Source organism: Mus musculus, chromosome 6, assembly GCF_000001635.26.
Source record: "Mus musculus strain C57BL/6J chromosome 6, GRCm38.p6 C57BL/6J".
NCBI classification, from domain to species: domain Eukaryota; kingdom Metazoa; phylum Chordata; class Mammalia; order Rodentia; family Muridae; genus Mus; species Mus musculus.
Genome location: NC_000072.6, coordinates 32516054 through 32528760, shown reverse-complemented (window position 1 = coordinate 32528760; position 12707 = coordinate 32516054). Strand labels below are relative to the sequence as shown.

At 46.0% G+C, this 12707-nt stretch overlaps 1 protein-coding gene across 1 annotated transcript in view; it reads left to right on the top strand.

Annotated features, from left to right (window-relative positions):
• Window positions 1-12707, top strand: part of Plxna4 (plexin A4) — a 443650-nt gene that overhangs the window by 59432 nt on the left and 371511 nt on the right. The window contains exon 2 of the mRNA NM_175750.3: window positions 10997-12266. Coding sequence (NP_786926.2) covers window positions 11082-12266 — 1185 coding nt within the window. The 5' untranslated portion in view covers window positions 10997-11081. The remainder of the gene's footprint in view (window positions 1-10996; window positions 12267-12707) is intronic.

Genomic DNA, 12707 nt, shown 5'->3' with positions numbered 1-12707 from the left:
GTCTCAGGTGGAACTTCTCAATGGTGGCGTTGCCAATGAGTCACCAGTGTACCTGTGAGTAATGCCTGGCCACTAGATCGAGCACTGATGGAATCCCGTCTTTAGTTTGCCAGTCCCTCTTTACCTAGGGTGCAGGAATGCTTTTAAAGTCTCCCCAGGCAACATCATGCAGCACCAATCTGGTTTCATGTTTGAATGGGAGCAGGACAGAGGACAGGAGTTTCTGCTGCTTGTTCCATGGTGGCTTGATAAAATGTTGTGTCGGTACAGTGGGGTTGACAGGGAGAACGCAGCTGGGGGCGTGGGAGGGGGCAGGTAGGGAAATGTTAGATAAGCTGGAGAAGTCACTAGAAGCTGTAGGTTTCAGTTTAAGGATCTGTCTCTCGTGTGTGTGCCCACTACATGGGGAGAGGACTGGTGTCTTCCTGTAACTGGGGACAGAGCTTTAAAGCACGTGTCAGTGCTTAGGAGTAAGGAGAGGGTGAGTCCAGAATGACTTTACAAGGAAGTGACACACTATGCTGGCATTACTTAATCAATAGGAAGTGTTTTTAAAAGTCACTGTCGTCATGGCAATGGAAATGGTTTCCAAACTTTAGGGACCATAATCCACTGTTCTTTCTCCTCTGCACATTGCCAGGTAGTAGCGGTGCCTCGTTTCAAAACTTTGTTGCCTCCATTCGGAATTTATTTAATTTTTTTTTTTTTTAGGGAGCAAATATAACTTCGTTCAGCTTCCGGATGCAGTGGGGGATTTCTGCCAGGATTCGAGGCACACAGCTGAAATATATTTTGTGTCTTATGAGCTTTGCCTCGTCGTGGAATTAAATAGCACTAATTACACGGCTATAGACCGGCAAGGCAGACAACTGTTCATTTCCTGATTTCCTCTAGGATTGAAAAGGGAAGGGATGGATGGAGTTGGGGACAAGGAGGACATACGAGATCATACCACCAGACTGGGGGGGGGGGCAGTGGAGGCGCCGTCATCTGGCAAAGTGTGCCCCACTCAAGTCAAGTGCTCCTTCGCGGTACTTCTGTTTGGTGGGGCTTTGGAGTCTTTGCTTGAAGACTGTTGGGGCTGGAAGGCCAGTGGCTGTGTGACTCTGATAGAGGTGCCAGTGGCAGGGATGGTGGCAGTTTCAGGGGTGATGACTGGATTATCACTTTGAGAAGCTCTAGGGCCCAAGAACATGAACCCTCAGTTTTGAGTTCCTAAAACTCTGCATTTATTTTTATTGCTTCCAAACCTGACAATTTTCTTGAATTATGAAAGTTTACTTAAGGGTCTATGTTGTAGCTTGGTGGCAGAGGGATTGAATAGCACATATAAGTCACTGTGCTCAGTACACACACACACACACACACACACTCACACACAGTCTAGTTGGAAATGTGTCTGTTTGAGGAAGGGAATGTCTGTCTCTTTCTTACTTGTTAAGGGGATGTGAGTAGATGGGCAGAATCAAATCATGTGGGGTTTTATATTAGACCCACATGTGGTTCAGGACTTGCAGACCTCCTACCCACTTTCTACACAGTTCCAGAGCCAAAATAAAACAAAACAAAACTAAACAAAACAACAGGATGAACTCACAACATGTCCTTTGGAGCAAAGTAGAACTGATGAAGTGTCTTACCCCTTGGTCCGTCCTCTTGGAAGAGAAAAAATAAATTCCAAGGAGAGTGACATGGACCTACTTGACAGAAGAGGGCCCTGAGCTCTCTGCGTGTAGGCTGCAGGATTAAAGCATAGTTGGCATGCCAGGCACAACCCCAGTTTAGTTCGGGCAGCTGGGCAGCCAACTAAAGAAAGGTGTAGTCTCAAGAGAGTGACTCCAGCACTCGCCTGCCATCTGTAAAAATCACTCCTAGTCGTTGCAGGCACTACCATTGCACAGCTCTGCCTGGCACCCCTACAAATATGTTCTGAGGACCCCACCTCAAATCCAAGATAACTTTTGCTCTGAGAAGTCTGACCTTCCTCACTTCTCCTGGAGTTCACCAGAAGAGCAACTTGGGCACACTCCTTACCACCTGCTTCTAGAAAGACCAATTTACAGATGGGTGGAACTGACACATCAAGCAAAATAGGCAGACCATGACCTGTGAGGGCAGCTGTTCCTGATGTCTGCACTGTCCTGATTCATGGTGATTCAAAGAGGCTCCGGGGAATGTCACTAGCATGCACGTGGATGTCTGTGAGCTTAGAACGTCCAGCCTCTTTCTCCACCTGTGAGAGGAGATGAGGGTTTTCAGAGTGAGTTCTCATCCAGCAGAAAACCAGTAGACGTGGCTCCAAACAACCATAGCCAGATAGGCTGTGAGCCCGAGGCTTGAGGCCCATGTGGGCCTCCTTTCCAAATGGAAACCACTCAGCCATACAGGTCACGTGCACAGGACAAGTGGGCCTCAGGTCCCTTTCTGAGACCCAAATGTCTGCCATCTCTTACAATAGCAAAAGTGACACCACTTTGCTACCTGTCAGGATGTGTTGGTCACTTTCCCAGAATGTCACTCTGTTTCTGTGCATCCAGAGGCCAGTGTCAGTCTCTCTCTGAGGATGGGAAACCAACACTGGGATCTGGATAGCCAGGCAAGGGCATTCCTATAAGCTGTGCTGAGCAGCTGGGGTGCTGAGCAACTGGGGCAGGAGGCAGCCATCAGGTAGATGTCAGGCTTCAGCCGTGGGGTCTGAACCTCAATTCCTGGCAAGCCTGTGTCTTTAAACAAGACACTAGAAAGAAGCTGGCAGTCCTTTCCTGTCTGGATCAGGCTTTCTCGGCAAGTTCTGTGTTTTAAAATCTTCCCAGCCAGGCCTGGAGTAAAGAGAGCCATTGCTTAGTGAGCCCTCACTTCTCCTTAGCGTCCTGGTGCCTGGGATATCAAGGGCCACCACCAGATCTTAAGGAAGAATTTTATCAGAGGGGCCTAAGCCTTTACTGTGGATGCAGATGGGTTTGCAACCTGGGAGAGCCCCTCCAGGGGGTGGGGAGGAGGTGGCAATGAAATCCAGAAGGAGGCCTCAAGGTTAGGCCCGCTCTAGTTCTTCCCTGAGTGGGACAACTCCCCTCTGGTGGGGCTGAAGCTAAAAGCCCTGTTCATGGTAACATTTTCTAGAGCCCTGTCAGGGAACCCAGCCCTAAGGATTGAGAGAGAGAGAAAGAGAGAGGGAAGGAAGGGGAGAGAGAGAGAGGAAAAGGAGAGAAGGGAGAAAGGGATGAAGGGAGGGAGGGGTGATGGGAGGGAGGGATGAGGGGAGGGAGGGAAAGAGTCTATGAGCCAGCACAGAGTACCATGAGAGCTGAGCTTGGTGCAGAATTTCCTGCCAGGTTGGGACCCTCAGTCTGTGCCTGGCTCTCCATGACTCTTCCTCCTTCCTCTTTATACCTTTTACCTGTCCTCCCTTTATAATGTAGTTTTCATTTCCCCCTGCTCCAGAGAAAGCAGCTGAAGGAAGAGTGCAGCCCTGGGTGGGAAGCAGGCAGACCTGAGCATCCTGGACGTTTCCTGGGTTCTGGGTATACAGTGGTGACAGTTCAGGGAAAGTACTGTGACTTTCTCTTGAGTGTGCAGTTGCTTTGACGACCCCCATCAGACCCCAGGGATAATGATGACTGTACGGTGGTACCCACCTTCTCTGTCTTTTCTCACTTTATCCATGGGACAGTCACTTCTGAGATGGCAACAAAGTGGGGGGACAGGAAAGGTCAGGACTTGTCTATAAGCGAGGCAAACAAACACATGCAGCCTGGCTGGCTTGTAGGCCCACTGCAGACACCAGCCCACAACCAGCTGCACACCTGCATGTAAATATAGTTATCCTGGAAACAAAATGCTACAAAGTAACAACTTGTGGGCCCCATTTCTAAAAACCCAGAACTGGAAGGGAAAATTGCAGGTAGAGAGAAAAAAATTACTGCTTAGAGTAGATTAGAGATTGGAGAGGGCATCTCAAACAGATATGTATTTCTCTGTATTAGACTTGAGATCATTGAAGAAGGGCTAGCATTTCTTGCAAGCACACACTGCCTCACTGGGCCTAGAATTTGGGAACAACCATTAAGGAATATGGAAGGGTTTTTTTTTGTTTTGTTTTTTGTTTTTGTTCTTATTAGATATTGGCATAGTAGCCTGTCATCTCGCTGAACTTGGAACTTACAGGCTAGTTTTGGGAGAAAGGGAGGGAGCTACCATTATCAGAAGAGGTTGTTCCCTAGGATCATCAGCCCCATAGGCTACCTAAAGCAGAGACCTTGAGGTTCAGCATCTGGTGTGAGCCTCAGCTTTCTGTATGTAGTGTCTTCTAATTATAGTGATGTGAATGTGATAATAGACAGATCTACATCTGCTATGGAGATAGATTCCTGGTAGGCCAGGGACCATCCACACTCAGGCTCTACCCCATATGTCCTTAGAGTCCTATTTATCTCACTGGGTGGTTCAGACCAAAATAAAGGAACCAAAAAACCCCTAACAAAGTGCCTTAGTCCATTTTCTGTTGCTATGGTAAAGCAGCAGAGAGTGGGAAATTTACAAAGAGCAGGGGCTTAGTTCTTGTGGCAAGGAGGCAAGGGCGTCCAAGCATGTGACACAATGTGATGAAGGACTTATGTGCAGAGGGTGTCACTTGGTGACAAAGAGTAAAGCATAAGGAAGACTAGGTCTTGGTTCCTTTTCTTATAAAGCCTTGGTTGTTATAAGGGTCCTACCCTGATGACCTCATTCAATCCTGATTACTTCTCAAACACCCTACCTCCAAACGCCACCAACATAGTAATTTAGGGATTAAATTTCCAATTCACGAAACGTACACACATTTTTCAAACTATAGTGAGCAGACACTCATTGTTCCAAAGGTTGGCATGGGAATATCACCATGAAAGTGGCAGTCCATGAGGTCTACCTGAAATGTCACCAGGATAATCACTGACCATGTGGTCTAAATGGAGACTGTGTGAAAATGTAGACAGCAGGAGATGTTCACTGTAGCTGACAGGACACTGACATCTCCTGAACAAGTACCACATATTTTTGTCACAAAGTTAGCTTTCTTTCCATGTCCTTCCTGCATCCTGAAGATGCAGCTTCCCGGAACAATACTGTCTGCAGGGCTAAAGGAGGAGGTGGAGTTCCTGGCTTCTAATAATGGCTGAGTAAGTGGAGTTCTGCACAACTTCTCCAGGGAACAGCTACAGGCTCCTCTAGGAGACCCTCAGGCACTGGAGATCATGGTCAATGTGTCTTACTCTAGGGGAAGCTACCCTTTGTTCCCAGCTCAAGATTCTTCTTATGGCTCATACTCAGTTCAATTAGCAATCCCTTGCTAGGAAAAAGTAGTTACCAGGTGAATGAGCTCATAAATGCTGGCTTCTAGCAACTTGTGTCTGCTGTGCTCTTTCTTCCAGTGCAACTTTCTCAGGCCCTGATCCTTTTCCTTGACAGGGACTGCACTGGATATCTTGACTGAGTGAGAAAAGTCTAATTTGTAGGCCCAAGGTGACTTGTGACAGTATTCCAGCTGTGGACTGCTGGTCCCCTTCTAAATCATGTATGGACGATGTGGCTTCTCAGATGCATTTGCGCTCACGTTTTAAACGGACAAAATGGAGTATTTTAAGTATTTATAAGCCCTGGAATAGGTAGGGAAAACTAACTTTGTCAATCCAGACCTTTTTTGACCTTGTTGGCACAGCACCGAGATTTACTTCGAATTTTATCCATAATTGATGCCAGCTGCTATCTCATAGACTCTGCTGGCAAAGAGTCATTCATTTCTTCTTTCTTTCCTTCATCTTCAAACATTTATTACATACTTCATGTGTCTCAGGATCTAGGCTAAGAACTGGAGATAGTCAGTGACAAAAAAGCCATGATCTTTATTATTTAAAACATTTACTACATTTATTTATTTATCGTGTGTGTGAGAAAGTATTATGTACCATGTGGAAACAGGAGAACAATTTACAAGCATTTGTTCTCTCCTACTATGTGGGACCTAGAGACCGACTAGGGTGGCAGACAGTTAACCTGATAAGCCATTTTTGCCAGCCCATGATCCTTGTTCTTAAGAGACTCAGGATATTAGCAAGGACAACAAATAGGGATGAATTTAACCTTTTGTCATCAGAAAGTCTATGATGGGCACTGGTTACTGTACTAATACATGATCAGGGCATCTTAGATTCTTCCTGGGGTCAGAGAAGGCTTCAATTGAGACGTGAATGAAACCATGAACAGGTAGAAACCTTGGAAGGTTTGTGGGGGTACAGCCTGAACTTAGGGGAGCTGCATGTGGTTATGAAAGACTGTATACTCATGCTTACCCCCAAATCTTACTTGGGATATTTATCACCATGTGAATGGTCAGGGGACACATTCTCTTAGGCTTGTTACTTAATCTCATAAAAGAAGAGTCTGGTAGAGATATGTAGCAGTAGACATTTTAGATTTCTCTCTTTTTTACTTAGAATTTGCCCTGGTTAGTTTTGTCAACTTGACATGAGCTGCATTCATTTGGGAAGAGGGATAACAATGCCTCCACCACACTGGCCTTTGGGCTAGCTTATAGGGTGTTTTACTGGTTAAAGATTGATATGGGAGTGCCCACTGTGTATAGTGCCACCCCTGAGCTGGTGATCCTGGGTTCTAAAAGAAAGTAGGCTGAACAAGCTATGCCTTCACAAACCAGTAAGCAGCACTCTTCCTTTGTGTCAGTTTCTGCTTCTAGGTTCCTGGTCTATTAGAGTTCCTGTCCTGATTTCTTTCTGTGATAGACTGAGATGTGGAGACATAAACTGAAATAATGTCCCACCCCCAACTTGCATGCGGTCATGGTATTTCATCACAGTAATAGAAAACAAGATTCTTTCATTAATGACTCCAGAAAATGAAACCTGAACTAGCTTATGGAAAGGGGAAAGCTTTTGGCTCATGCGCATGGGTAGGACAGGCACCCAGATGGTGTCATGCACACCACCTAGATATCTATACTTCCTGAGCTGGGACCTGGGCAACTCTGCTTACTTCTGTTCTCTAATGGCGTCATTCTTTGATTATCTTCTTCATACCTACCCCGTTGGGTTACAAGATAGCCCCAGCAATCCATAGTCCACATTGAATGGTAGCTCAACAGGGTCATGGCGAACAATGAAATCAAAGCTAGGTAATGTACGTGAAGACAACTTGTAAATTCTGAAGGAATTTTGTGAGCTAATTGCTATTTTAAACTGCTCTATAATAACTTTCTTCCTGGCACTCAGGAATCTGAGAGGATGGTAGCACTTCATGAAAATTAGTTTGAGCTCTTCAAAACTTGCTATATAAAACAAAGGCAGTCCCAACTGCTTTAATCAAAATGATGATAAGCTTCTAAAAATGAGTTCCATCTCCCCTGAGACCACTCAGAGCTAAGGGGATGATTTCACAAAGAGGAGATAGTAGTGTGTTTGGGTTTGATTTGGACTGTGGGGTGACCTGTCCTCAGTCCCCTCACCCACCCTGCCCGGTTCAGGAGACTCTTCAGAATCTTCTGAAATGATTTGATTTTGTAAGTGGAAGAATCAAGGTTGGTACTTTTTAATTTTAAGATTATTTTAAAATCAGCTAAATGTCTTTTTGAATGAGAGTAATTAGAAGTATCAGACAGTCCTTTCTAGACCTTTTTTTTTTCCTTTTTTTTTGACTAGGAATACCAATAGGGCATTCTTGGACTAAAGACACCATTTACATGGTTAATATCTTAGGAGAGACACTCTCACCCTTTGGAAGACCCAGTTTTTCAGTCTTGTGAGATCAGAATAACCTTAGGTGACCCTAAGAGGTGGCTGTTGGCTCTGCCCATCTGTGGGTTCTGAGATGTGGTGGGAAGATTGGCATTGGCCAGGCCCACAGTGGTGTCTTTAGTGAGTTCAGCTGGTGCCCACATGCTTATCCATACCATGTCCACTTCTCTTTCTCTGTTTCTTGTTTTCTAATCAATCATTTTCCTGGGAGAGAGAGAGAGAGAGAGAGAGATAGAGAGAGAGAGACAGAGAGAGACAGAGAGAGAGAGAGACAGAGACAGAGACAGAGACAGAGAGAGAGAGAGAGAGAGAAACACACGCTCTTCATTCCCAGCATGCATTATTGTTTCTTGTGAGTTCTGCTCCCCTCCAGGAACAGTAATTTCACCATCCCAAGATAGAAGTGATAAGTATTTGAGATGCATAAATGTATCTTTTTTGGTGCCTAATAGAAGATGGTGAATGAGCTCTGGACCCTTCCAGCCCAGTATAGTCATGACTACAGTCCTCCTTGTCTGACCTGGCACTGATTGGAGAGCTGTGGATTGGCTGTGGGTCTGCAAGTGTGTACAGTAAGATGGGCCAAGTGGTTGGCACGTGGCATGCTCTGATACAGGCTCTGCTGGAAGTCCTCTCCCAAAGGGCTGGTGGCTGTGCCCCAACCTGCCTGTGCCTGTCTGTAGTGAGCATACCAGCCCCTCTGGAATTTGGCTCTTGGCAGAGCTGCAGTGAGAGCCCTGTTAGCCAGCAGAGCATATGGTGCCCGAATAGCTGTCACTTTCAAAGGCTGGGGAACAGATGTTGGAACAGGTTTCGATAAAGTCAGAAGAGGCCAAACGTGATAGGAAGAGCACTGAATGGGGAATCAGTGGTCTGAGCTCCCTCATCACCATCTTTAATTTATATTTCATTGATGGATGGATGGATGGATGGATGGATGGATGGATGGATTGTGTGTGTACATGTGGGGGTGCACATATATGTGCCAGAGTTAAGAACTTCAGTTCTTAACTCTCCTCCATGAAGATGAGGGCGTGGAGGGGCCTCTCTGGGAAACTTCTCTGTGTTTTAATTAAGTTTTTACTCTTTCCTCAGCTCTGGGCATTTTAGTCATGACTTCTCAGTAATTCTCTCTTCTGCCACATCTTCTTCCTGATTCGTGAGCGGTGTTTTCCAAACCTTATCTCCCTCATCCCCACTCTGGTTGGATACTTCCATTGTGGACACTCTCCCAAGAAGGTGCTTTTCTCCTAGCTTGGCATATCCTCTGCAAGTTCATGGTGTGGCTCAAATTCTACTCCCCAACAAGGTTTCTGATAGATAGCCTGCTCCTTGTTTCCTCTTCTCAAGTAAGAACTCCCAAAGTGTGCTGTCATATGTCACAGAACTTCATACTTCACCTTATGCAATAAGTCAGGCTCTACTGCCTTTTACATGACTTGACACGAAACTGACAACAGCCTGACACAGAAGTCCTACAATAGCTTGCCTGTGTTGTACAGGCTCTGAGTGTACTTTTGAACTATGTGGGTAAATATGAAGGCCCTCAGATTACAGGGCTGCTGTTAGGGTGGGGTTTCCTTCTGCAAGGGTCTTCTTCCTCTAATGTCATGCTGAGGTGCTCTTTCACAGAACTTTGGCTGATAATGTAAAGTCTTTATTGTTGTATTTTTTCCCTCTTTTCTGGGTGTTCAGCTAATCTGTGCTTTCTTCATGCTGGGGTGATTTCTATTATTTTAACAAGTTCTCTCATCTTATAACCCCATTGTTTTAAGACCTTGGGAGAATGAGAAATCCCACAGAGCAGAGATGCCCCTAAATAAGGCATTGGCTATCCCATCCCTTATTTCATCCAATCTGGAAGAAATGGGATTGCTGAAAGCTCATGCAGAAAGTACAATGAATAGAAGTAAAGGGAACTGCTAGGATGGATGGCAATTTTGTCCCTAGAGATGATTTGTTTGTTTGTTCGTTTGTTTATTTATTTTTAGATGGTTTCTGAATTACTTTTTCTCTTGTTTTGAAGAAAATTGTAGGAGGCAGAGGAGTCCACATTATAGGAGACAGAGGAGTCCTTAGCATTGGGGGCAGCCAAGATCTATCTCATTAAAATGATAGGAGAGCTCAGAGCTGGGTCATGTACCCAGGGGCGCGGGGCTGGTGACCTCTGCAGCTGGGAGGGCTAGGGGATATGGGCTTTTAATTTAACCTCACTGTACCTTCTTGTAGAGGAGGCAGGAAGGACAAAGAGGGTCTGGGACAGCAGTTGCAATGGGTGGCCCACAGAAGGGGGTCAGCCTTGGCAATTCTGTGTGCATAACAAGAAGTACAGCCCAGCTCTTGAGTGAGAGGCTGGGATCAAATGAGATGGTTAAAGACCGACTATCGACTACTTTGGCCACTCTGCCCAGTTTTGGTGGTAAAGTCCCATAAGCTGACATTCCTTAGGTGTAAAATTTTATACATTTATACAAATGTATAAAATGATCACATGCTTCTGTTGTTAGTAGTTACAGTTCTGGCCGGTAACAGTATGTGCAAATTAGGTATTTTGAGCAGAAGGTAATAAGAGTCTTCTTAAAAGACTGCTTTCTTCAGGGGGTAGAGCTGTATTTTTTCAGTTAATAACAATGAGATCGCTGTTACTATCTCTTAGGCCTAAGGGAGTGGGCAGGAGTTGGTCCAGAGACTGTGGAGACAGAGAACCAAGAAAGACCCCAGTACAGATGGCTCCTCCCTCTAGCTTTCTGTGAGTGCTGCTCACCTGGATCACTAACTAGGGACCAATAGCAGAGAACACTAATGCAGGGACCATGGGTGTCAAGTCTGTGGGTATAGAAAAGTGTAGACCTTAAATCTAGAAGGTCAGTTGGAAGACACTCACCGTGGAAGAGTTGCTAAGATGAAATGAGACAGTACCCAGAGATATTGGCCAAGGTATTGATGCAAAGCCAGACACTCAGTAGGCAATATTGCTTCCTATCAGCATCACCACCATCATCCTCACCATCCCCATCACCATGACAGTTATCAGCATCATTATTATTGATGAGGAGTACTGTGGCTGCCAGCTACCAGCTCCTTCACCTAAGCTGGCCTCTGGCTATCCCACGACAGGTCAGTTCCATATATGTACCAAATTCAGGCCAATTTGAAGTCACCATGATGCCCTGCCATAGAACACTCACAATTAAATCTTTTTTCTTTACTAGGGGAGACAGCCCTGCTGAGTCCTGGCCCCCGCGAAGGGACAGTTGTGCTGGAGTGCTGCTGTGTCTGCGAGGACCTGTGTCTGAGATGAAAGCCATGCCCTGGAACTGGACTTGCCTGCTCTCCCACCTGCTGGTGGTAGGGATGGGCTCCTCCACTCTGCTTCCACGACAGCCACCCCAGCTGTCTCAGAAGCCTTCCTTTGTGACATTCCGAGGGGAGCCTGCTGAGGGCTTCAATCACCTTGTGGTGGATGAGAGGACAGGGCACATTTATTTGGGGGCTGTCAACAGAATCTACAAACTCTCTAGTGACCTCAAAGTCTTGGTGACTCATCAGACAGGGCCAGATGAGGACAACCCCAAGTGTTACCCACCTCGGATTGTTCAGACCTGCAATGAGCCTCTGGCCAGCACCAATAACGTCAACAAGATGCTGCTTATAGACTACAAAGAAAACAGGCTGATCGCGTGTGGGAGCCTGTACCAGGGTATCTGCAAGCTCCTGAGGCTAGAGGACCTCTTCAAGTTGGGAGAGCCCTTTCACAAGAAGGAACATTATCTCTCGGGGGTTAACGAGAGTGGCTCAGTCTTTGGGGTGATTGTTTCCTACAGCAACTTTGATGATAAACTCTTTATTGCCACAGCAGTGGATGGCAAACCTGAATATTTTCCTACCATCTCCAGCAGGAAGCTGACTAAGAACTCTGAGGCCGATGGCATGTTTGCTTACGTTTTCCATGATGAATTTGTGGCCTCTATGATTAAGATCCCTTCAGACACTTTCACGGTTATCCCCGACTTTGACATCTACTACGTCTATGGCTTCAGCAGTGGCAATTTTGTCTACTTTTTGACCCTTCAGCCAGAGATGGTGTCTCCCCCAGGCTCCACGACAAAGGAGCAGGTGTACACCTCAAAGCTTGTGAGGCTTTGCAAAGAGGACACAGCCTTTAACTCCTACGTAGAGGTGCCCATTGGCTGTGAGCGCAATGGGGTGGAGTATCGCTTGTTACAGGCTGCCTACTTGTCTAAAGCTGGTGCAGTGCTTGGCCGGACCCTAGGAGTCCGCCCAGATGACGACCTCCTCTTCACCGTCTTCTCCAAGGGCCAGAAGCGGAAGATGAAATCTCTGGATGAGTCTGCCCTGTGCATCTTCATCTTGAAGCAGATCAATGATCGCATTAAGGACCGCCTGCAGTCCTGTTATAGGGGTGAGGGAACACTAGACCTGGCCTGGCTCAAGGTGAAGGACATCCCTTGCAGCAGTGCGGTGAGTGAGAAGGGATCTTGTGGGCCTGGACGGTGGGTGATAAAGACCCCAGCTTTGTAGCCTCTAATGGCATTTCAATGGGTCTCCATTTTGGGTCTCATTAATTTGGACTGTCACCAGCAAAGCATCTTTAGTATGAAGGCATCAGCTAGAGCTAAAATGTGTATTTCTTATAGGCACCTCATTCTGGTCTCTTGTTGGCTATGAGCAACAGGACAGCAGTGTTTGGATGGAAACGTGTGAGGTTGATGTTCTTTATATTTTGACCTGGTGGAGAAGCTTAGTAAAATGATGGAAGATTCAAGAAAGGCAGTTGCTAACATGGGAAGTCTTTTGTATTTGAGATAGACATGGGATTTCAGAGAATTATGGTTTTATTTAGCCCCTTGCATGTCTCTTAAAATGGCAAATGAGAGTAAAGGGGAGATAAAATGAGATCAA